The following is a 27,541-nucleotide window of genomic DNA, read 5'->3' as shown; positions in this document are numbered from 1 at the left end:
CGGTCTGGTGTGATGTAGGTTCCAGAAAAACATTTTCTTTATCGTGCCAACGTTTCACGATAAGTTCAAAATAGCTTTCAAAAATTATTAAACAATCCAAACACTTTTTTCCAAAATTAAAGATCCCACACCAATAACAAATAAATCTGACGTAATCTACAAGATCAACTGTTTAAACTGTCCGGCAACTTACATCGGTCTTACATCCCAATATCTGGACAAGAGAGTAAAACAACATATCTATGATTGCAAAAAACCCAAGGAAAATCCTACAGCACTCGCTACCCACCATTTTGAACACCAATACAATTTCGACTTCAAAAATCCAAAAATATTACATACAGAACAAACCAAATATAAAATATAATTTCTTAGAAATGGTTTATATCAACCGAGATAAGCACAGCATCAATTACAGAACAGATACATGTAAACTCATTCGCAGCTACGCCAATATCATTAATCAAATTCAATACAGATAACATACCTATATTATCATATTACATTCCACACATTAAATATTTTTCACATAGTCTAATTTCCCAACAGTTCAGTTTTCCTTTTCTTATTTATCCCTTCCTATATAATCCTGAAAGGATAATCTGGCCGAACCATTACCAACACATTTTTTCCTTTCGTCTGCTCGAAATGTCTTTTCTATACCGACATCATTCCCCACCCCTTCAAAATCCAACGTATATAAACACAAAATAGCAACATTTACTGGCACTCTCGACACGACACGCAAGAATGGCACAATTACACAGAAGACAAACACATTGAGTTAGTAGAAATACTTTGATTGAATATATTTAAAAAATATATATTTTTCATTGTATAAATTCACTTTTCCACATCCAAAATGTAATTGCTATAGGTGAACAATGTTTGTAAATCCCAGGCCCTGAAGATGATCTCAATAAAGATCGAAACGTTGGCGCGAGAAAGAAAATTTTTTTCTGAAACCTACATCACACCAGACCGCATCTCACGATTTCTAAATAAATATTAGATTTACTAGTTAAATCTTGATACTGTTTAAAATGCGGTCAAATTGCTTTTCAAGTTGATTCAAGAAATTGTTGTAAAACAAAGTTCATGCTGTGGGTTTTTTAGAACTACGAAATAATTATTCATAGATGTTCTATAAACTCTGAACTCTACTGCAAACAGAAAGAATGTCACAGCATGGGCTAACTTTAAAAAAGTGCTGTTTCAACACGATAACATGTTCGTCATATTGGACGAAATAAACGGTAGATTTTCATGGTATAAAACTAAGTCTGCTTCATGCAAACACCCACCATATCGTCCAGATCTTTTGCTCAGTTTAATCATTACTTGTTTAGATCTATAGCTGATGTTTCTTAATGAAAATATATAAATTTTTCAGTCAGAGTTTTTCGGATAGTAATCCTAGTATCAGTGCTGAGTAGGATCGAGCAACTGGATGAATGTTGTCCATATTAATTTATTTTATGTTAAGAAATTAAAAAAATTATAGACACTTTACCATAAAGGGTGTTGAGCTACTCGTATTACAAACTGTGCCAATAGATTCTACATTCAAAACAGAACCGAAAAGTCCTAATTAACTATGGTCCGAATCTCAATAGTTTCAGAGTTATTTCGCTTTTTCTGATTTTTTAAGATTTCACGTCCTTGCTTCAAATAAACAATGATAACTTCAAAACTAATAGGTTTTGGACAAATCCGTTGATACTATTGAAAACTAAGATAAATTTCCAATAAGATGTGATCAACACTAAACTTGTAAACGTTCGTGAAATAAGTGTTTTAGTAGCAAGAACTTAGAAAAATATTTTTATATTCAAAGTTGAAAAACTTTCTATAGTGATTCTAAAATACTATTGCCAAACCTAGACGCCAAAACATTTTAGAAAACATACTCCATTTAATATCCTTTTAAGTGGTCCAATTTCTTTTTTAATTACTTTTTTCAAAGATGAAGAAATTAATGACGGAAAAGAACAAACCGTGGTTGAAGGAATGGTAAGGTGAAAAGGTTAACAATAATAAAAAAGCTTAAGGAAATTTTTAATGAATTTATTAAACGTTTTTTAATTTTGGTTCGAAAAGCTCTTCATCCTCCACAATGTATTTTCGACGCGCTGCCGTCGCATTAAACCAGCAAGACCCGTACATATTTGCGTATTCTTCATTAGAAAAAGCAGCCATATTGTTAACAAGATATCACATAGATAAATAAAAATGTTTTGAACCTTAAAACTCTTTTATTCAGGAAAATAATAATACAACAATTCTTTAATCAATGTTGCAGTAGTATTAGTAAATAAGTAAACACTTGCACTATTTCGGTTTCGAGCCCAAATTAAAAAACGTTTAATAAATGCATTCGAAATTACGTTAAGTTTTTTTTTAATTTTCCACCTTACCAATCCGTCAACCACGGTTATTCTTTCCTCCTCACTTTCTTCATCTTTGAAAAATTATTTAAAAAATAAATTACACCACTAAAAAAAAGGGTAATAAATGGCGTACGTTTTCTGAAATTTGCTGGTCTCTATGTTTGGAAATAGTAGTATATAAGCACCATAGTAAGTTTTTCATCTCTCTACTAAAACACTTATTTCACGAACGTTTACAAGTTTGTGTAGATCATATCTTATTGGAAATTTATTGTAGTTTTCAATGGTATGAATTTGTCCAAAACCTATCAGTTTTGAAGTTATCATTGTTTATTTGAAGCAAGGACGTGAAATCATAAAAAATCAGAAAAAGTGGAATAACTCCGAAACTGCTGAGATTTGGACCATAGTTAATTAAGACGTTTTGGTTCCACTTTGAATATAGAATCTACGGGCAAGGTTTGTAACACGAGTAACCGAATACCCTGTACATCAGCGAAAAAACGTTCTGTAATGAGAAAGAGATACATACTCAAACTTTATACAGTTTTCTGTTTTCTCTTAATTCAGTGCCTCTTCGAAAATGCTCTTACAAAATGGGATCTTGCATGGAGAAAATCAACCAAAGGGGAAGAGACGAGAAAGTTTTATCAAAAGGTAGAAGACAGGAGCGGATTGACACTCAATATAACGGCAAAGTTGACGGAGACTCTCACTGGACATGGGCCCAACATGAAATATTTGCATAGAATTGGAGTGACGACATCACCGGCGTGCGTGGATCATCTCTTGTTCCACTGCCCATTGCTGGATGCAAAGAGACCAAAGAGACCTCCTGCTGAATGGATCGGACAGGCCGTGTCCTCGAAGAAACCTTGAAAACAATGTAAAAGTGTTTGAACAATTCGTTAAAAATTGTAACTTGCGAGAAATAAACAATATATAATCATAATTAATATTAAATTAAATTTTATTAAAAAAAATATATAGCATAATTTAAACGTCAATAATGTAAATGTACCTAAATTACATGTAATACAGTGGTGGTTCATGTAGAAAATGAATGAATAATTAAATTTTTTTTTAAATCTTAATTCAGTGAACTGTGCCCAAAATTCATCCCGAGGCTTTCCAATCTCGCGAAATCCCGTGAAGTCCTTTATGTGACAACTTTCATTTAGCTTCGAAAGTATCCGTTTCTCCGTCGAACGAGTCGGTGCGGGGGGTCACCTTAAAAAGTTGGCGTCAAAGTTTGATTGGCCCGGGAATCTTCGTGATCAATTCCCAGATCACGGAAGGATATAAAAACGGGCTCGCCCATCATCTCCATTTGGCTCATCTCCACCCTTACGCCTTTAGGAAACAATCGTTATTTAAATGTAATAAACTTCAAAAAAGGTCAAAGGCTAAATTTTTTGTTTGAGCTCTTTTTTGTGTGTGTGACTTTTTCCAAAAACAAGTTTACAGTTACCATCCTAGTCTTCAGACCTGGTTATTCGATATGTAATATTGATGTTTACACATTGATGTTATTCTTAGAAGTTGCCAGGTACAATGGAAATAAAGACAGATCGCCTACATATCTTCAGTATTTTATAGCGTTATGACACTAATTAGAAATAATATCTTCTTAAAGAAATATACATGTATAAACCATTTAAATTGTTCATAATAAATTTTTGTGTCTTGTTATATTCATAGTACCTTTATCTAACGAAACTAAGCAAATTTTTTCCCCATTTCTGGATAATTATTCGATATATTAGGCGAGGAGAGAGACCGTAAAATTAACTATTGGTCGTGTTTTAGATGTGTAGATGGAGTCGACCAAGTGGCACTCGCCCTCTAATCTATGGCTACCTGGAGTGGCTGTCGGACCCAGCCGCATATTAACAGCCCGTCATCTGGAACACTCATTTGAATTTTAAACCCCTTGAGCAACAGCCCGTCCACGACGGATTTACATCGGATACCCCGGACCCGTTGAATAACCATAAAGTTTGACCGACGTCAGCCGCGTTTTCAACTTCAAGACATTACAGAACCGTCCTGGATTTAACTAGTTGATGCTGACTTAGAGAATGACATGCGATTGATTGTTGTTTCCCACGGTTGAAATTCTAAAACCAGGCTCCGTTCTAACTTTGTTGGCCTGCGGTTTTGACCAACGGCTACCCTCAAAAGAAAAAAAAACGATCTGAATTGAACAGCAAATAGTGACGGGTTTCTTATAATATTTTTTTTAAATTTGACCCTTCACAATTTTAACATTATCATATCATCCTTCCAAAAAAGTAATATAACTAAGATCATAGAAAGTAATCTAATGTCCAGGTTAACTGAACACCGATAAAAAGATTGCTGTTGTGTTACAACCCCTCATCCAGGAAATCAAAAGGAAATGGAAACTTTATAGAAGAAACCCTTTCAAAAATACTTGACCAGATGGAGTCGAAGGATGTAAATAAACAATCCCGGTCTTGATCTACTAGACAGAATAGAAATTCCGGCAGTTGCGCTAAAAAAACAAAAATAGGAATTTGGCCTAATATGCCAAATGGACCAAATCAATTGAAACAAAATCTGCATGGCTGATCGCAAATTCAAATTGAAAAGTGCCTGAATCGAAGGTGACAAAGACCGACATAACATGAATGAAAATGACATTGTACCCGTATGTTCCGTCCATCATACGACTAAGCTGAGTTCCGATGATAAAGGTAGGTCCGTTGAAAAAAAATAAAGCCCAAACAACACAAAATTACTAGAATTTTAAAGACATCAAAGTTTACGAGGAAATTACAAAAACGAAACCTTCTGCTGAATTGCTTATACATATACGATATCGACCTGTTCAAAAGCGTTTCCCTAACCTGTACAAGAATAACATAAAAATTTTCTGAATCCTTGGAGATATTTGACAGCTCCTTTGGTTCACCCATAATTTTTTTTTAAACAGAACAAATTTATAGATAGAATTTAGTTGCGTAAATTTTTGTCTCATGTGAAAAAACAAATAAAATAGTTATAAAACCTAATTGAACCCCAGAGGTTGCAAGCCTTACACTAATGCAAAATTGTAAATTAAAAAACATCCTTGAGTTTCCGCGTTTTCAGAACTAGCAATAAAAAACCCCTAAAGTTGACGAAAATCTAAAATGTGTCTGACAGACCAAACCAAAAGAGACAGACCAAAGATAGAAAACTACTAAAAAATAAAGTATTAAATTTTTCACAACCTTACTTTTCCTCTTGTTTTTTTACGTAATATTACATAATATTAAGATCTAATGATTATTCGGTGATCGTGAGATGCGGTCTGGTGTGACGTAGGTTTTAGGAAAACATTTTCTTTATCGTGCCTACGTTTCGATCTTTATTGAGATCATCTTCAGGGCCTGGGACTTACAAACTTTGTTTAAATGTTACAAATACATGTAGGATGTGAAAAAATAAATTTATACAATGCTAGAAAATTTTAGTTTAAAAAAATGAATTATACAATGCTAGAAAATTTTAGATTTAAAAAATTAAAATTTTCCAGCATTGTATAAATTCAATTTTTTCTACATCCTACATGTATTTGTAAAATTTAAACAATGTTTATAAATCCAAGGCGCTAAAGATGATTTCAATAAAGTTCGAATCGTTGACACGATAAAGAAAATGTTTTTATAAAACATACGTTACACCAGTAACCGCATCTCACGATGTCCAAATAATCATTGGCTAACGGTCACTAAACACCACACATTAAGATCTAATTGTATTATAATTAATAATCTTATTAAATCCAACACCACCCTTCGGCCCGAACCAAAACAAAAAATTAATTGTCACTCAGTTAACGCCCCCGTTCCCTCAAAAGCGATAAATCAATCGTATTTTCAACCAAACCATTTAGAATTCACCTTTCTCCTCATTCAGATATAGATAATGCACCTAATAACATTGCTATACCAATTCCTCCGCATCTTTCTTCCTTCAGAGATCAACAACTACATTCAGAAATCTACACACTTAAAAAAAAACCCTGGATATGACCTAATTGCCTCCACTATACTTCAAAATCTTCCTCAGAAGGGCATACTATTTTTAACCTCAATATACTATACAATACCATCTCTTAAGCTCACGTTTTCCACTCAAGTCAGATTCTTAGAATTATACCTACTTAGACAGCAAACTGTCGTCGAATCCCTACAAAAGACTCAAGAGAAAACAACCTAAAATAAGGAACGTCATATTGATAAATTATTTATTTTAAAAAATGTATAAGGTTGTTATAAAATTTTCACTTTATTTTCATTCACGAAGAAGAAATTAAATTTGTACCTCGATACAATAATAAATAATTCACTAGTTTCGTGGTCCGCTTACAATTAAATCCTTAATCCTTTTTATCTCAACTAAAAACCTTAATTAATTGTATAATAAGTAATGTAGTTTGAAACATTTAGGCTAGCTGTACCCTGAGACTGCTTGCACCTTGGAACAAACTTTTGTATAATCCATTATATTTAGTGGTCTGATTGACCAAATTACTTCTTTCAATTAATTAATCTTTTGATATAAAGTATTGGTTGAAATGAAAAAGTTAGTGTCACGAGCGTGTTGTCTAATATTAACTGTGTAAGTGAATTATCGGTTCCATTTTTTGTTTAACTTTCCCAAAGCTTACTACTCAAAATCTAAAGTTTCTATTTACAATCATAATAACATTATGATGTAAAATACTCTACTTTCTGTGTTTTAAAATAAATTGAACATTATTCTTAATTTAAAAGATTTCCTAAATTTAAAAGATTCAATATATTTCTTTTTTATTATAGTTACAACAATAGAGTTTTTTCAAATAATTCTTTGCTACGTTTACACATAACCCGGTTAGCCCGCAATTTTTTTCACAAACCTGTTGTCACTACTGTCATTTTTCATTCGTCTTGGCAATCCATTCAGGTTTTCACAATAGGAAGAGGGTTTTGTTCCCATTTCAACTCCCAGTTCATAAATTCTGTTTACAAAAATCGAAATATTTTTTTGTTTGATCTGAACAACGGTTTACAATTTAGGTTTAAATTAGTACCTGTATTACCTTAAAACCTCTGCAATGATGCTAACTTTGAAAAATGGGTATATTTCGGCGACATTATGAACCCGACTTTTCCGATCATCCCGGCTTGCCTATAGCGCACGTTATTTTCTGTTCTTTTACCCAACATTCCGACATGGAATATTAACAAAAGTACCTAATATTTCAATATTTACAGACAAAAATATGAAAGCAATGCAAGGCGCGCAATATTTTTGCAGCGCGGCCAACCACGATGTCATAAATAACTATAAACGCTCAACTACCTGTAACTTATTTACTTTGTTACACTCTTATCTGTATTTCAATTACAAAATAAATTTAATGCTATTTATCTAGCTCAAGATAAAACTCTAGATCAACAGCTTTTGACCTTCTTTTACATAAAATTCACCAATATGGGATATCTGGTGTTCTTATCGCACAGTTTCGAACTTAGCTCAAAGATAGGTTTTCTTCCTTTTCTTTTAAAATCCATGTTTGTACTGCCGTCCTACAAGGCCTTCATTTAGGACCGCTATTGTTAATTTTATTTATTAACAATGTTGGTTCTTCCATTTCTCCTGTTAATTTTCTTCTTTTTGTAGATGATGTTAAATAATCTTAATAAAATGTATCATGAAATTTCGAGTGCCCAGGACAAAATTTTCTTACAAAAGTCTTTTTCAGGAATAATTCGTCGGTTTCATAAAAATGGTTTGACTATAAACGTTTCAAAAACCTATGTTCTGTCTTTCTACCGAGGTACTAAATATAATAAAAATAATAATATTGTTTTTAATTAATCTTTTTATGTGAGGTATTGGTTGAAACTTCGGCCCTCGGTTCGAATCCCGCTCGTGACACTAACTTTTTCATTCTAACCAATATTTTACATAAAAAGATTAATTATTTGAAAGAAATTATTTGGTCAATCAGACCACGATATATAATGGATTGTTTTAAATATCGATTATATCAAAAACTTAAGAGTCACCTTTGAACCCAATATGTCCTTTTCACAACATATTTCACCGGTCGTAAATAAATATTTTAAGTTGCTAGGCTTCTTATCTCCAATACTCATAATATTATAGCCTGTAAACATCTATTGCTCCCCTGTCCGTTCTTATCTTGAATTCTCTTCTCCTGCCCGGTCTGCTTACCTTCTATGTCAGAAACATTCTTTAAAAAAAATTCAAAATAAATCCTGTAAGTTTTTTTTTTTAGTTCACATAATATTCATTATCTCCGATCTACTACTCAGTTTTCCTCATTAGAATCTCGCCGAGTCTTGCCGATTGTATTTATTTATACATTTATAAATAAAAGAATCGATCTCATCTAAATTGCTGGTTTCACTCGATAACCACAGACTTTCTTCCATATTCTTCACTCCTCACATTTCTCATGATTATCTTTTTCATTTTGATACCAACCGACACCACAAAATAGGCGATAACAATATTCAGAAGTTTCCACAAATATATTCTAGTTTAGTAGTTCATTACAATCCATTAAATCATATATCCTAGCTATTCAAATGTTATTTTCATTTTTATTATAATTGGAAGATTTAATTCTATCACTGCTTAGCGAATATAAGATTTGTTCTAACTGTGTATTACATAATTTCAATGAAATAATGTTTATGTTTGTTTTTATGTTCTATTAATAGGTGTTTAATAAGTATTTTTATTCTTTATAATTGTGTACTTTAATTTTTCAACTAATTTACCTTCTTGAATGTATGGTTTATTGCATTTTTGTGAACCTTTTCCAAAAACAAGTTTACAGTTGCCACCTTAGTTTCACAAGTTAAAAGATCTGCAGACTTTGTTATTCGATATGTAATATTGATGTTTACACATTGATGTTATTCTTAGAAGTTGCCAGCTACAATGGAAATAAAGCTCGATCATCTACATGTCTTCCATGGCATTTACAATTATGCAAGTTTTCAACTAATTTACCTTCTCGAATGTATAGTTTATTATAAATGTATAATTTAAGTTTTAGTTTTTTATATAGAAAAAGTTGTATTTTTTAATACAAAATGTTCTGTATATTGTTGGAATCGATCAGGTCATCTCGGTAATCTTGAAGGCAGGACAGCTGGACAACAAAAGAAGACAGAAAGACAAGCGAGCATTGTGACCAGACCTCGCCTACCCTCGACCTGTGTTGTGACAAATTATACCTCCTTTCATTTATAATTGCGTTCATTTTAATTATTTTCTTACAATATTGTATTTTGGGCATCTGCCCTCTAAATAAATAATGTACTACTTTCAATCAATGTACGCCTGTTTGTGAGATGAATTTAATTATAAGTTTTACTAACACGGACTGAGTCACCGATTTTTAGCCATACCTGAAGAATTGCAATCCCGAGAATTTCTCTTATTTTCCCCAATGGTTAACACGTTTTACTTCATTACAAACTTGAAACGGCGAAGTTTCCTCTTGGCGAACTTCACAACGCATCTAGACCGCACTAAGAAGCCTGGTTTTGCCGAAATTGCAAACTTCTAAAAGTTACTTGTCATACTAATCTTTGGCATTTAACACTTTTAAACGTTTTTAAACATTCGTTGTTTTAAATTATCTTGACAATTGTCTAGAAAATTTAAGTCTGAACACTGTTCCAGTTATATGTAACGATGGGCAAGACGTATTGCTTATCTGTTGAAACTGGGTCATACGACCACCTGGATTGGAACCAAGCAGTGAATCAAACAGGGAAATTGATTACATAACTCAATGCAAACGTTACGTTGAGAACTGACTGGCACGATGAGATCTGCTGAAATTTAAATGCAAGTCCAGATTAGTCGATTCTCGATAAGTACGTGGAGTTAAAACAGATTAAATGGACGTTAAATTTACATTTTAAATGCACATGATGAACTGCGGAAAAGAGTACTATCCAATATTAAATCCAAGCTTACAACAAGTACAGAAAAGTTAATTAAAAGATCGGTTAACGTTTATTAACCAACCAAAGCGCGCATTTGAAAAAAAAACGTTTTTACAGTTTAAAAATTGTTTTTATTTGGCCGCAGGTTGAGAAAATGAGAAAAATCAAACTACATTGTATAGTAAACTTCGTTTTGAAAATATATTAACATCCCCTTACCTCATATTGTTAATAAATTAATATCAATTCAGAATACGATGAAAATATTATTAAAAATACTTATTTTAATTGTCTATTACTTACCTTTTTTTATATTTCATTATTCATTATTCATTATTCCTTAAGGTTGCACACTTTTATGAAGCGAGGTTGTTTCCAATTATTCGAGGTCTGTCTAGTCTCGATGTTTCGGCTTTTACTCGGCGTCGGAAACGAGGAAAATTGAACCACCACCGTTGAAAATATCGGTTGTAATAACGTTGGATTTGGATGAAATCCGAAGTTGTGAATATTTAATTAAATTTATACATTGTTTATTAATATCCCCAGAATAATTTAGTCCGAAAATGTGAATTTTTTTGGCATAAAAAACGTATTTACGCGGTTTTAAAGTGCTTAAACTAATACAAATTTTAAAACAATGTTTGGTCTACATTACGTAAAGCTTTTTTGAGGGTGATTTTGTAGTTTTTTTTTACATTTATTCTCATTTAACACACTTCTCCATATTATTTTCTTATCCTTCATAAGTTTAAAAAAGTTTTCTTTATGTAAAAATTTAAAAATTTAATTAAAAATAAATAAACAAAATAAAAAATTCACTTCTTATTATAACTCAGCAAGCTCACTACTTTAATTATAAACTTATAAAGCTCTGTCTCCAAAAAGAATCTCGGACGAACAAAGAAATTTTTATTAAATCTCTACTGTTTAATCTAATAAGGTATATTTATGTAGTGCCCAACTTATAGCAAAAAGTATTGTACAAATTCAAAAAAAAAAAAAGAACCAGCCGATAGATTTTTAAATCTGACTGGAAATTCTTCACTTATATGTAATGGATTGTTTAATAATAAAAAAGTTTAAATAAATATAACAACCTGAAAATGCGTCAAAAACCAAGGGAGAAAACTATATTTTACAAAAAGTATTTCAATTTAAATTTTTTCGGCTTCTAGAGCCCATTGGCAAGTATTTGTAATTCCTATTGTTATTCGGAGGTCGTGAGATGGGGTCTGGTGTGAAGTAGGTTTTAGAAAAACACTTCCTTTATCATGCCAACGTTTCGATGTTTATTGAGTCATCTTCAGGATCTGGGATTTACAAACATTGTTTAATTTTTACAAATACATGTACGAGGTGAAAAAAGATTAATGAATTTATACAATGCTAAAAAAATTTAGATTAAAAAAACACGGAAAATAAACACTTTGAGTGAGTACAAATACTTTGATTGAATCTAAAATTTTCTAGCATTGTATAAATCCTTTTTTTAATCTAAACTTTTCTAGCATTGTATAAATTTATTTTTTTAATCTAACCTTTTCTAGCATTGTCTAAATTCATTTTTTTTAATCTAAAATTTTCTCTGTTTAAAACTCTAAAAAATTATTTATACATATAACAGCTTTACTTTGAAATGAAACAGCGGGAGGGATAAAAACAACCAGTAAAAAAGATATGCTCCCCCTCCAGGCCTGGATATATAATTGAATCGCTCATGATTAAACGAATTATAACTTGTAAACAGATGATTAGATGAATTAAAAAGCCACTTTAAAATTACAAGTCAGTCTTCTTTTTTTGCTTTACAAGATAATCACTTAAAAAACTTTCTGCACGAATATAAGACGCGGTGGATGGAGAGGGTGACTGTATGCACGGATGCGGAAAGGGTGGCTCTGGTATTTTTCCACCCGAGTTAAAACGCTTCAGTTCAAAAGATTTAACATATTGTGCACCAGCTACGTTTAGATTTGACGAAAGGGACAAATTTGCAAGATATACATACAAATATATTCATAAAATTTCAAATTTTGAGGGGTTTTTCCTTATATGCTTTTTTCAATCGTGAAATACGAAAGAAAATAATGTCGATTCTTATGAGAAGCAAATGTTTTTCTCATTTTTAATCTTTATTTTAATTAGTTATATCATTATCTATAAAGCATGATAGTTGAAACGTTTCTTAATCAAGTTGATCGATCAGTAAAGTTTTATTAATATTATGATCAATTGATAATAAAAGCAGCACGACAGGAAATTAATATCACATTTCATAATTTTAAGATGTTTCGTTAGAAAATGATATTATCTGCTGCCCCGTCAAACGCATTTCCGCTTTACGCCATTTTTAAATAAGAGTTGGAGTTTTCTCGGTTGAAAACATAAATCATGATAAACCATGAATAGGACGCGAATATTTTAAATTACATCTGCGTTTTTCATTGAGTTAAAACAATTTTGTATCATTTTTATAAACCAATAAATTTCATAATCAATAAATTGCATGTTAAAGAAAAACTTAACAGTTGAGAATTTGGTGTTTAATACTCGCATAGACAAAAGACCGGAGATTTTATTTGTTTGTATATTTCAAACTATATATGTGTAATTTTATCGTTATGTTAATTACAGCGTATATTAATGTAAACCAAATTAAACGAAATCAGAAATTCAAGAGTTTTAATAAAAATTATTAATTATGGTGATATAAAAGAAAATCATTTAGTGATAGATTAAAATTTAACTACGATTTATTATACCACTAAATGATTTTCCAGTAACCAAAATAATTTATTTTACACTAAAATAAGTATGTTGTGATTAATATAACGATAAAAATAAAATATATCCCGCTCGTGCCATTGACTTTTTTATCTCAACTGCAAACCTTAATTAATTGTAAGATATTAATTGATCGAGCGGACCACGAAACTAGTGAATTTAGTAAAATACAATTTGAAATAAAAACAAAATATGAGTTTCAGGTTTTTGTTTTTCAGGATATTTTAAATATTAAAAAAATAGTTACTAGATTTAATATTTTCTCTGAATTTATCTGTCTGACTCATTTTGACATTTCACCGACATCGTTGGTCGGCTTGTGTGCCCTTTTACTTTGTCAATTATTTATAATATTGACCAAGCACTAGAAATTTATGGAGGAGAAAAGGTTGAAGTATTACTAGACCGGCAAGGTTTGAAAATTATTAACGGGTTAAATGATAAAATAAAAATACCAGCATAATATATATTCTTGGTCAAATACAGAAGTTAATACAGTACAGCAGTAACAGTTTATCGCTCAACACAGGTGATCCATCGCACTACACACAAAAAATAACGTATCACATATTATACTGCCAAGTCGAATCTCAAAAAAATTTCTTTTAAAAATATTTACGTTAAATTTGATCTTTAATTGTTCGAAGATACCACAAACACAATCAACGTCTTAAATGTTAAAATTCATTATTCAATTAAACAAAACATACAGTAGACAACAACACCATTTTTTTATTAATTAATCAACCATTTTTGAACCAGGATTTAAATCGTGACCGTATGAAAGTTAGTTATTTGGAAGTAGGTATATCTGATATTGCAAATAAAAATTTATGACCTATAAGAGCAGTGCTTGTCAGCTCTTTGCTATATAAACACCTCCCGAGCCAAAACAAGATTTAATGCCTTCACAGCACTTTAAAGACCCCTCCACCAAAAGCAACATGTTGCACTGTACATTAGTATCCTTTGGCTTTTTCCATAGTATTCTTGGACCGTCTGGAACTCCTTGACCGTCAAATTTTCCTCTATGGTAGGTAAAAGCTCTTCCGTTTTAGTTGAAACTTTTTTTTAATCTAATTTGGTAGGTGTCGATCCAGATGTTTCTTTTCTCTATCTGAAAAACTACTAATGTAACACCAGCCATTTTTTCTTCAGTACCTCTTGCACTGGGGAAGTTTATTTTCTATCTGCCTCATCTATAATTACAGATGTTTCTTAAAACTGACAAGATTTATATTACATTATTTTTATGAGAATATAAGCTTATGGGGAGTTGTATACATTAGAACTATAAACTACAAAATAGGCCTATTGTGGAAAAGGCAATTTATTTCCTACCGATCATCTTTAGAAGGAGACTAAATTAAATATTTTATTTGATTTTTTTTAAGCTTGTTCTTTTTTCTTATATTCAATTTTGTAACAAACAGTCTTTTTTGTTCAATTTGTATTACTTGGCTTATTAACTTATAAGAATAACAATTTAAACTGCCTTAAATCAGTTGAATAGGCTAAACCAGCAACGCTCTTCTACATTGCATAAGTGTTGGACCCTAGCGCCGTTCAGTTCAAGATCTTTCACTTGTTTTTTATTTTTTTATTTTTAGTTTATTTTTTTTTATTATTATTACTTTTTTCGATGAGAGTTTGCAGTTTTTTTCCTTTTGAGTACGAAAAGTATTGGCTCTCTCCCATAGGAGGCCTAGTAATCTTTCTTATGGAACTTCTGGGACTTGATTTCACGCATGTATTGGGACATTGAAAGTGATACATGACATGAGGTCGGTACAATTTAGTCGCCCATTGATTATATTGTAAAGAAATATTTCGAAAAAAGCCAAGTATTATTTTTATATTATTTATATTAATGGAAGTTTCAAAATCTTAATGACTATTTTTTTAAACCATTTGTAACTACATAATAGACCTATTGTGGAAAAGGCAATTTATTTCCTACCCATCATCTTTAGAAGATATTTTATTTAGAAAGATAAATATTTTATTCAATTTTTTTGAAGCTTGTTGTTTTTTTCTTATATTCAATTTTGTAACAAACAGTCTTTTTTGTTCAATTTGTATTACTTGGCTTATTAACTTATAAGAATAACAATTTAAACTGCCTTAAATCAGTTGAATAGGCTAAACCAGCAACGCTCTTCTACACTGCATAAGTGTTGGACCCTAGCGCCGTTCAATTCAAGATCTTTCAATTGTTTTTTATTTTTTTATTTATTTTTATTATTACTTTTATCTATGAGAGTTCGCAGAGTTTTTTTTCTTTTGAGTACGAAAAGTATTGGCTCTCCCATAGGAAGCCTAGTAATCTTTCTTATGGAACTTTTGGGACTTGATTTCAAGCATGTATTGGGACATTGAAAGTGATACATGACATGAGGTCGGTACAATTTAGTCGCCCATTGATTATATTGTAAAGAAATATTTAGAAAAAAGCCAAGTACTATTTTTATATTATTTATATTAATGGAAGTTTCAAAATCTTAATGACTATTTTTTTAAACCATTTGTAACTGAAAAATAAAATGTTTAGCAATGTTAATTTTACACTTGTAATTACCGTCTTTTGAGAAATTAAGTATAAATGCTTAATGCTCTTTAATAGGGTCAACAATGTCTGTCAGTATTTACAAAAATCAATAAAATCTTTCTTAAACTTTAGACAAAAGCATTGAAACTCGTAAAAGTTTATATTCTAAGTGATTTTGTGTTTTGTTTGCTAAAGGTGCCAATAAAAGAAAAAAATAATCTCGTAAAATGTTTAATGCTCTTTCCTGTGCTCTAAACAAATTAACGGTAAAATTAAAATTTTATGAGATAAGGGGGAATTTTATGAAAAAAGTTGTGAAAGGTTGAAGAAATCTGAAAAGTGAAAAATCTGAATAAAATTGAAAAGCCACTAGGTTGAAAACATTTTTCGTTCCAATCAGCGTTAATTCTACTGTGCGTATTTTCATTATTAGCCAAACTGTTGTGTTTAATGTTTAATAAAGTTATCTACACTAAAATAAAATGAAAATCAGACTTTGAAAAATAGAGTTATTTTAGTCCAATTTGACATGTAGGTTAACCTCCTGAATTATTGATGTTTGATCGGGACACCCTGTATATTCCAAATAATTACCACACTTAAAGAACTGTGCTATCACCGATTTATTAAAACAATGTATTTCCATGTAAAAACGATATAATATGATACCAAAACCAATATGGACTCGGGGGTTCCAACTCTGAAGGTGAACAATGCATTTTACCTCACAATGGAAATTTTTCAATCAGCCCTGAGAAAAATCGTTAACCCACCTTTCTGCAATAAGATCTCAATAGACATTCGCTTTGTTCCGGATGTACCAATATAAAAAATGCTATACATCCTCATATTACCAATTCCCTGGTACGTCAGCATAGTTCACTTTTCTTTCCTGACTATCTTATGGGATTTGTGGCGAGGTGATGAAATGGAAAAAATACAATTTAGTACAATATTGTATACTGTAGAGAATCCCCAAAAGTTAAGTTCTTCTTTACACGTTTTGTCAATGTTTTCTTTGTTATAGTCTCATAACAGTTTTAGTACTGATGATATTACAGATGGGAAGGATTATTAAAAAGAGAAAAAATCTGGAAACCTTCGACAACTGGTTGCGTACGAAATTTTACGTCTGGTTTTATTTTCTTAAGATAAATCATATTCTGGATTTGAGTTGGAAAACGTACAGCAACAAATATCGACTTTGTTAAGAAGCCGGCCAATCCAATAAACGGCGAACTCTGCACGGACTTAATTGGTTTTCTTAGCTTCAGGACAAAACGTCTCTTTTTCCGTTACAGTACGATTTTTGGAACCAAAATTTATCACTAACAAGAAAAGATACGTAAGCAAAATCCACATTTAAATGGAATAATTTTAACATTATTTATCATTTACAACATTTAGATCGTTTTTAACTTTTCTTGAAGAGATTTTGAAAGCGTGATAGCGTTGAAAGCTATTTCGGGAAGCTCTATTCAGAAACTTAATTATTACTTACCGAGAAAAAAAAACGACCCAGCAAAGCTTGGATACACAATACATATATGAAAAATAATTTTAAAAATAAGACATGAAATAGGGGGCTTCGGTGGCCGCAACGGTTTAGTTGTTGACGCGGCGCTCTTCACTGAAAGGTAAAGGTCCCGGGTTCGAATCGAAACCCCTTCATTTGTCTCATTGTTATTATCAATAAATATTTGTTTGTTCTATGTTTTAAATTGGGAATGTCAATTAGAGGTAGATACACTTAATCCGTAATCCAAAACAAGGTTAAGGGATTTTTCAATGTTTACTTTTTACGGAAGTAAAGTGATTATTCAGTCACTTTTGAATTCTGAAGGAATAAACTGTTTAGTTTTCATCTTTGTTTTCTTAATTTCAATTTTTAAACTTAAAATGCCACTTAGTGCTTAGGATGTTGCGCGTGGTTTGGCAATTATCGATTATGGATGTTCCATCAGGTATGCGGATAATGCCATCGGAGTAAAACTACTACTACTAAACTCTGCGAGACGCCAGTTTTCGAGAAACCTGGCCTTACCATAGAAGGCCCGGTTCTGGATACCCTAGGGCAACAGAACCACAGGTGGACCGTTTTTTGACTTTAAGAATTTTGCGAAACCGGCACCTTACCGTTGTTCAAGTGATTATCAGCTCCAGAAATTTCGTGGTGTCTAAATTTCTGAACGAACTGCTCGAAGAAGATGAAATCATTATAGATTGATGGCTTTTCGCCCCGTAAGAGGACCAGAAGTGACCAGAACACAAAAAGTTGCACGGTTCCCATTTGCTCAAGAACACAGCCATTAGTCTTTAGACGATTGGTCTGATGTATTTTTCACAGATGAGTGTAGATTTACTCTACGATCTCCAGATGATAGTGAAAGAGTGTGGAGAAGGCGAAATGGAAGGTCCGAAATCTGTAATTTTTCCCAGAGCCGACCTTTTCAACGTAGCTCAGTGATGGTATGAGCGGGAATTTCAATGGAGAGTCGCACAGAGTTGGTTGTTGATCGTGGATGGTCTTTGCCTGCTACTGGCTATGTGGATGAAATCTTGGAATGTCTATTCTCGATGAAATCAGCGACAATCCTATTCTAATGTACGATAATGCCTCCACATGTCGCTCGCATAGTACGAACGTACCTTCAACAGCACAACATCAGGGTGTTAGCTTGGCCAGCCAGTTCTCCAGACTTGAACCTCATCGAACATTCTCGGGATAACCTCAAAAGGGGAAGAGCATGTCCATCACTTCTTGATATACTCCACGATCTTGAAACGACTTTTCGTGAAGAATGGGCTAACCTCCAGCAAAGATTATTTCCTCACTGGTAGAAAGTATGTCGAGGCGACTTCGAGATGTAATTAAGGGAAGAGAGGAAATACGCGATATTGAAATGTTAATTAAAAATCTAAAACCAAATAGAAACAAATTTTATCCGTCAGTCTTTCTTTTAATTTTTTTAAATTTTCATTTACCTTAACAATTTACTTTTGTTAATTTTTTTTAGAAAAAAACAATTATTAAACGTTAAAAAACGTGAAACCTTGATTAATATATAAAAATATATACAAATTAAGTTATATTACCAGTGGGTGGAATTGTCGGCCTATCCGTGCAGTAAGGCAAAATATTTTTTTCACAATCTTAATTTACTTGCTTAAAAAATGTGGTGAGAATTTGGTAAAAATACAAAATGACAAAGAAAAAAACGTTTATTAAAAAGTTAACATCTATTCAGTAAATATTATAACTGTTTCCAACGTGGGGGGAAGTTAACTTTCAATTTATCCCGTTCTCGGGAACGGCAAAGTCTTAATTATATAAATATATATATGCTACGTGCAGGCTTTAGAGAACTTGCTTTAGAACAAGAACTTAGAATTAAACAGCAATTCGAGTCCCTCGAAAGGCAAACCATTCATGTTGCCTCAAAGCCAGGGAACATTTTACGCTGTGAAAACCAAATTCTTCGAAATTTCCCTTTTCACTGAGCCGTTCATCATCATATCAAACTATATCTTAAACATATTAAAAGAAAAAATTTGAAAAATATATTTCAAAATTTTGTGGTCCCGGCGATTTACAATTAACTTTAACACCATATAATATACAGCTAATATTACAAATATTTGATCATTTATATAAATGCAATTAATTTTTCCTAGTGAAAATTTCAAAACACTGATTTTTAAAGATCTTTGAGTAATTACTTCTAGAAACAAAAGAATACTTAGTACGATTCAACAAACGTAATAGTAAGAATTTTAAAATTTCATTTTATATTTGTTTTCACTTATTAATATTTTCTTTATTTATCAGTAATCCTAGTAATAATCGGGCGTGGCATAGATAACTATAAGGATGTAAGTTCGGACTAGGTTTTAGTTAGAAAAAAAAACTCCTTTGGATCATCACTTCTTCCGGAATCAAAATCCAATCAAAAAAGTGTATATTTTATTTTTAATATAAGCTAGCATATCTTCTGAAATGAGCATACGTTCTCTTTGGCTTAATTATTTCTCTCAATATTGGCTTAATTATTTCAACTTGAAAAGCTCGCTTCCTACCAATAAATAAATTATTTGGCATGTTGTAGTAATTTATATATGTATCTCTTCTTTTTTTCTTATATAATCGGCTCAAGCCCGACATACGGTTTATTACTGTATATAGAATATCTTTTTTTTTCATATTAGTTGTACACATATGCATATACTTTCTATCATATTGATTTACTGGTTAATAAATTTTTAAACAATTGTAGTTATTATACATTCATTTGTGGTGATTAGTGCCCGTTTATCGATGATTATTCGGAGATCTTGAGATGCGGTCTGGTGTGACGTAGGTTTTAAAAAATTATTTTCTTTATCATGCCAACGTTTCGATCTTTACTGAGATCATCTTCAGGGCTCAAAGTGTTTGTTTTCTGCGTAATTGTGCCATTCTTGTGTGTCGTGGGCCTCTGAACACGACACACATGAATGGCACAATTACGCAGAAAACAAACACTTTGAGCCCTGAAGATGATCTCAATAAAGATCGAAACGTTTTTTAAAACCTACGTCACACCTGACCGCATCTCACGATCTCCGAATAATCATTATACATTAAGATTTTGCTATGTTTATGTGAAAAGTACCTTCTCACTTTGACAGTTTGAAGAGAGAGAAAAATTAATTACAAAAAAAGCCACATTTTAAAAACATGGCATTTCCTTGGAATGAGTTCAACGTCATCACGAAACCGCCCTTAAACTTCCATAGTAAGCATTTATTCCTGCCATTTGCAAATTTTACGACACTCGCGGATGATATAGCTCGCCCAGTAAAACGTCACGTGGGCTTATCGTTTCTTTTGGGATTAGCCAGGATAATGGCATTGTCGAGCCCGTAACTAAATTTTACTGTGCTGTAGTATTGGATTTACCCGAGAAAAATCTACTGTTGGGCCCGCATTACTCCTCCTTTTTATCCAACCTTTTTTTCTCCTCCTCATCAATCGCAAAGAATATTATGGGATCCTTTCTTGAAGTGGCACTAGTTTTCGACCTCATGTAGCACAAGGATCTCCTGTACAAATTAAAGCGTGCCATTCCAAATACCTTTTTAATCGGCGGTTCTTTCGGGTCCGACAAGGATCAATCCCACTACTTTTCTCTGGCCGGGGGAGTACCGCAGGGCAGTGTATTTGGACCAATTCTTTATACTGCGGATATCCTAACTACAACTTGTACTCTCATTATTACTTGTACACTCAATTAATTAATTATTAATAAAATTAATTAAATTATTAAATAAATCCTTTTATTAAACCTGCTGTCATTAAATGATTAACTTGTGTTTGACAGCAGGGGGTTGTTCAGAGCCACAAAAAGTAAATTATACAAAATATTTTAACAAAATAAAATCTCCTAACAATAATACAAATATAATAAAAATAATACTATAATACAAAAATAAAAAACGTGTGAATTTTTAGATGTAATTTTACCAAACAGAAACAATCTTATTATATAATAATTAATTCTTATTTTATGATTATACAAAAATCTAAGGACAACCTTAAAGGAAAAATTGTAATATATCGAGATATTAATTCCAGGTAAAGAAGCATCCAACATTAGATTTCTTCTGGTAACATGTACTGAAGGTGATTTCAAAGCTATGATTTTATGTTTAAAACAACATATACAATAAAATATAATAAACAATGATTTAAATTCATTATGTGTATTAGGTACTACCAAATAAGACAAGGTACAGATCTTTCCTCTTTCTTCCTTGTCGGAGCTTGAGTATCACGAGGAAACATGATAGGTCCTCTCCTATGTACAATATTATATCCCTACTGATATCCCTCTAAATTGTAACCCATCTGGACCTACAAAATAGAACTGTGGGGCTCAACGAAACGCTCCAATTCAAAAATAATTCAGTCACTGCAGTCAAAAATTCTCCGTAATATCACCAGTGATCCTTATTATGCTCGGACTTTACCCTACACACCAACCTCCAAACTCTTTTTGTCAAAGAACTCATCCTTTACCATTACACAAAATTCTATAACTCCATAAGATTACACATTAACCCACTTGTCCAACAAATCTGCTACCTACAAAATCCCACCGGGTCTACTCGTTGTCTAAATGACAGTGGCCAATAACAACTAGGTTAGGTTGTCATTGGGCGACTTACTTTTACCAGCTTTCCCACCTTTATAATTTTGTATGTTATATATGTATATAATTTTTTTTTACTAACTGTTAATTCTGTTAATCAAAATACTATATATCATTTGTTTGTTGCATACAAATACAAATGCAGGACAAATTTTGTGCAAATAAAAAATAAAATTTTTGGAGTATAATAGTTTAATACAAAATTTGCCATTTTTCTTTAGAATTTCTTTAATGAGTGTATTCTGGGTGACCATAAGTTTAAGGTTTAAGATAACATTTTGTTGTATCCCAAACGATAATTCCGTAAACCAAAATAGATTGCCAGTGCAAAATAAATTGATTTCAATTTATTAATAAACTTGAAATTTCTCATCTCGAAATTTATGGAAAATTTATGTATTATACGAATAATGAAATCAACATGGAATTTAAAAGTTAAATTACAATAAAAACTGCTCCCAAATATTTTATTTTATTAGTAAATTGCAATAAGTCATGAGAGTGATCAATGGAGACTGAACAAGTATGTAAAGCAATTCATACTTTGAGATCAACTTTCCTTCTAAAAATAAGAAACGAATTACAACCTTTTTATTTTATTAACTAAAAAATATTATTAGGAAGCCATGAATTCGCAACTCTTAGGTCTGTTTTTATAACAGGCAACACATTTAAATCACCTACAGAAAAATTGAGATCATCAGCATAACTAAAAAGTTTAGCAGATAAATCAGGTTATAACAAATTATTTACAGAAATAAGAAACAGAATTGGCCATAAAATTTACCCTTGTGATATTCGAGAAAAAATTGATGAAACACTAACAAAAGAAGCAACTCTAGTAACTTGAATTCGATTTGAGAGGTAAGAACTAAAAAGTTTGGATATTAACACTAGAATTACCCATATCTTTTTTACAATAACTCATGATCAACTGAGTCAAATGCTTTACTAATGTCTAAAAAGACCCCAAAAACCTATTTCAAGTTCATTTTTAATGTGTGGTGATTAGTGATCATTAGTAGATAATTATTCAGAAATCGTGAGATGCGGTCTGGTGTGATGTAGGTTTCAGAAAAACATTTTCTTTATCGTGCCAACGTTTCAATCTTTATTGAGATCATCTTCAGGGATCAAAGTGTTTGTTTTCTGCGTGTGAGAGACCTCAACACCTCAACACGACACACAAGAATGGCACACTTACGCAGAAAACAAACACTTTGAGCCCTGAAGATGATCTCAATAAAGATCGAAACTTTGGCACGATAAAGAAAATGTTTTTCTGAAACCTACGTCACACCAGACCAAACCTCATAATTTCTGAATAATTATTCATTTTTAATATGTATCGTGACATCAAACAAAGCCAACTCAGTTAATTTATCTGGTAAGAAGCAATATTGATTTTCTGCTATATTTTTTTTTATCACTGGATTCGAACCTGGGACCTTTACCTTACAGTGATGAGCGCCTTGTCAACGCCTAAACCTTTGTGGCCACCAACACCCCTGCTATAATATTATTATTAATTCAAAAATCAAGTAACCTTGTCTTAATGCATTTTTCTAATTTAGAAATGAAAAAGACAAAGAAATTGATCTATAATTGTTAATGTCCAGTTTAGAACCGTTTTTAAATAATGGAATGACTAATGCTTTTTTTAAATTTGACGGACAAGCTCCCAAAAGATAACAAACCAATTAAAATTCCTCTAGTAAAATTTTGAAGAATTAGTATTAAAGTCTTTTTTTTTATTTCTAGTACCAATTGATTAAAAAAATTCATTAAAAAAACTGATATATTATTTATTTACATAGAATCAGCATATGCAACAGAAACGGCTAGACTTCAAATTTCAAAATAACTAATTTCCTTTTCTTAAAGTAGGACTCTAGTAAACTTGCATATCAATTATTTTTACAAAAGCTTTGAATATTGTTTGAGTGTAGAGTACAACAGAAAAATATGATAACTATAAGTGGTATTACCTAAAAAATAATATAAGTGCTAAAATAATTAAAGGATGGATGACTCAACCAAGACAACCTAATTTGAAAACTGTTTATAGAAAGAGAATTGAAAGCAATATTAGTGTCTTCACATGCACTCTTTATTTTTTCCTTAACCAACTTGGGATTCTGGGTACACCATCTCTCCCACTTTCCTCAAACATTTTGCACTCAATCATCTTTTGTAAAATAAGATTGTTTCCCCACCACTAGTTATACTTGAGATAAAGCATTATCTTTTTAGAATTAAAAAATCCTGTTTAAATTGTATTGGACTACAGTGGCCAAGCTAAAACAAAGAGAGCTCTTGCAAAAGAATGTCCAGGTTCACAATAATTTTTACATTCATCGGTGGGTAATTTTTAGTGGTATTAAATAAATGAAATAATATAATGGAGTATTATAATTCCAGCATGTTTTATGACACTTTTCAAAATAAAATGTGATGGCATGCCACAATTTGAGGTTTGAGTCAGTATAACCAAAATATTTCTGTGTTATGAATGTTCAATTTTTCAGATGTACATTAAAGGAGGAAATGCACCAATGTGTAGAGCGTACATCATCGGCGATTTCTGGGCGCTTACAACAAAATTTTGTGTTTTGAAGTATTATACTAATATTACAAGTTTTGGAATTTTTTTTCCATTCAATTTTCATGAGTTACAATTTTTTTTAAGCAAAGATGTCAACTCGTTAGCACTGTTTAATTTTGCTGGAGCTATATTTCACCCTGTAAAAAACATGGATACTACAGGCTCTAAATTCTCACACCTGGACATTGCTCTTCTCAAGGTATAAAAAACACAAATACAATAATTTATTACTTAATATGTTTTTCTCCAGGTAGAAAAATCAATGGTAGAGCAAGGTATGGTGGTAATATCGCCTGATATGCCTCAAGAAGGTGCTCAGCTGTACGAGTCGGTAAAATTGATTAACACTACAGTAATCAGCTATGACAACTGCACAAAAATCTATGGCAACTTCTCAGGGACATTCTGTTCTACTCAAAATTCAATTATACAGCCAGTAAGTTTAAATTTACAAGAAAATTCTTTATCATTTTAACAAATTTTAAACAAATTCTGCACCCTCAAGGCAAAGATAAGTAAAAAAAAAAGACAACTTTTCAGAATTGCGATTTTAAAGTTTAGACCTTTCGTTCGAATTCAATCTGTGAAGTATTTTTATTGTGATCTTATTTCACAAAATTGTTGTCAAAGTTATTTAATTATATCTTGACTTTTTAGTACTTATCACATTATACGCTGACAATTATCTCATTTTTATCATGAATTTACACATTTATTGGTAAGTTTTTAGAATTCTATCAATAGGAATAAGACATGTTAAGCATACGATCAAGACGCTTGGCGGATAAAATAAAATGGTGACCATGGTAGCCAAGGGGCATCCGACTCATATTTGCCTCATTTGCAGTCGAATCCCGGCAGAACCCATAGATTTTTATTGGTGAATACTGTAGAGAAATTAGAAAAACATTTTCTTTATCATGCCAACATTTCCAATATCTCACTAGCACTCTCAACACAATACACAAGAATGACATAATTCCGCAGAAAACAAACACTTTGAGTGAGTACAAATACTTTGATTGAATATAAAATTTTCTAGCATTGTATAAATTCTTTTTCACATCCTACATGTATTTGTAAAATTTAAACAATGTTTATAAATCCCAGGACCTGAAGATGATCTCAATAAAGATCAAATCATCGATCTTCAAATAATCATTAACTAACGGTCACTAAACACCACATTCAACACACTATAGAAAAAGTATCGTAAAGCAGTTTGACCCCCCCCCCATCAATGACACCCGATGGGTAGTTAAACCCTCCTGTATAACAGGATAAAATTCGATAAGTGAAGTTGCAGTAATTCACTTGTTACCATGAAACATAGTAATATGCTAATATAAATAGATAAAAATGCATATCCCTTTGTTCCACCACCGAAACAAATACTCAGGTAAATATAGTTATTCTATTTCACTACATACAAGTGGAATGACCCTCAGGGTGCCTGTTTTCAAGGGCAGTTTTCTTCTCGACTTAATCATTTATACAGCCTGTCAGGCCTAAAAACTGGAATATTCCCTCATCTCCTTTTACCAAAATTTGACTTTGAATTGACGTTTTGCTCCGAGCGTGCAAACTTAAAACAAAAAAATCAAGTCCTTATCCAACTTTTACTTCTTTATGTCCATTATTTTCTTCATAGTAATAACTGCTAAATATTGCCTAGTATTCTTTGCAATGAATTGTCTCAGTTCCTGCCCCTTTGAAAACATAATTATTCCCAAAATGGAAGTGATTTGGTGATTTTTTAAAAATATTTTTAGAGCCTGGTTTATTTTGAAATTATTGAACAATCATTTCATTACAATTAATTAATGTTTTTAGTTGAGGTAAAAAAGTCAATGGCACGAGCGGGATTCGAACCGACGATCTTCGGCCAGATACGCCGCTGCTCTACCACTTGAGCTATTGTGGGTTTGAATCCCGTTTATGCCATTGACTTTTTTATCTCAACTAAAAAACCTTAATTAATTGTAATATATTAATTGGTCAAGTGGACCACAAAATTAGTGAATTTAATGATTTAAAATGAAGTATACTTCACTAAACCTCTCCATCGCCATTTCATTTGTCGTCAAGAATCCAATCCGATTACACGACATTTGAAAAATGGCAAAAAGGAGGAAAAATTCAAAAGGTGGGGTTGAGATGGGAAGTTGTAGGCCGAGTGGATCGAGGTTACAATAGAGCTCAAGTGGTAGAGCAGTGGCGTATCTAGCCGAAGATCGTGGGTTCGAATCCCGCTCATGCCATTGACTTTTTTATCTCAACTAAAAACCTTAATTAATTGTAATATATTAATTGGTCAAGTGGACCACGAAATTAGTGAATTTAATCATTTCATTTATAAATTCAATTGTATTTACTTGCATTTATACTTACTTTGACAAGAAGAAAAGTTAAACGAAACTTGTAGTGTGGAAGTCATGATCGTCTCGTCGTCCTAGCTGTTTTGATCAGTACTTCACAGGTTTTGAGCGAAATTGCACTTCTGTAGATGGCGATTTGCTTGAATGCTTTTGAAAACCAATAAAACCAAAAATAGGCCAACTAAAATGATCAGAAATGTTCAAATTACAAATTCATCTATGTATAAATCTCACAAAGTATGTTTAATAAATATGAATTATCTCTGCTTATGTAATGTTCTTTTTTCATACAGAGCAGCGGCTTGTTTGAAAATGGTATGCTGACAGGGATATCTATCTCATACGGGAGAGTAACCAATTCAGTATCCGCTGCATACGTAACAAGCTGGATCCTCGATACAATGAGTGAAATCAAGCAATAGATTTTTTTTTAGTTTAACTTTTTTTTAATGTAAACCTTTATGAATAAATTTGTGTTTATAACAACTTTTTTTTTTACATGGATATAACCATATCCAAGATGTATATTTCAAACAATTCCTTATAATTCAATTTACAAATTTAAAATTTAAAAAAAAAACATTCCGTTCTAAATTCTTTCTTCTAAACAATCTGGTGTAATAATATAAATTGATAAATGACGATTCAACA

The 27,541-nt window shown here is 31.7% G+C and overlaps 1 protein-coding gene across 2 annotated transcripts; it reads left to right on the top strand.

Moving 5' to 3' along the window:
- Positions 1–23,700: 23,700 nt before the first annotated feature.
- On the top strand, positions 23,701–27,470 carry LOC106662481. 2 transcript variants are annotated; one of them, XM_014386599.2, is made up of 6 exons: positions 23,705–24,267; positions 24,329–24,381; positions 24,436–24,524; positions 24,597–24,711; positions 24,763–24,948; positions 27,184–27,470. In XM_014386599.2, the coding sequence occupies exons 1-6, from the start codon at positions 24,234–24,236 to the stop codon at positions 27,310–27,312; spliced, it is 606 nt and encodes a 201-aa protein (XP_014242085.1). In that variant the 5' UTR covers positions 23,705–24,233; the 3' UTR covers positions 27,313–27,470. The 2 variants fall into 2 exon arrangements, with proteins under 2 accessions (XP_014242086.1, XP_014242085.1); XM_014386600.2 differs by lacking the exon at positions 24,329–24,381 and having other exon boundaries at positions 23,701–24,267.
- Positions 27,471–27,541: the final 71 nt, after the last annotated feature.

The sequence above is a fragment of the Cimex lectularius genome, unplaced genomic scaffold (assembly GCF_000648675.2).
Source record: "Cimex lectularius strain Harlan isolate CLEC.00 unplaced genomic scaffold, Clec_2.1 scaffold30, whole genome shotgun sequence".
Lineage (NCBI taxonomy): Eukaryota > Metazoa > Arthropoda > Insecta > Hemiptera > Cimicidae > Cimex > Cimex lectularius.
This window is presented reverse-complemented; position numbering and strand designations above follow the sequence as displayed.

Excerpts from the sequence above, each read along its gene's own strand:
- LOC106662481 (XM_014386599.2), top strand. The coding sequence starts at position 24,234 with ATGTCCAGGTTCACAATAATTTTTACATTCATCG. Across the intron at positions 24,268-24,328 it reads AATAATTTTTACATTCATCG|CATGTTTTATGACACTTTTC; the intron begins GTGGGTAATTTT and ends TTATAATTCCAG. Across the intron at positions 24,382-24,435 it reads ATGGCATGCCACAATTTGAG|ATGTACATTAAAGGAGGAAA; the intron begins GTTTGAGTCAGT and ends TCAATTTTTCAG.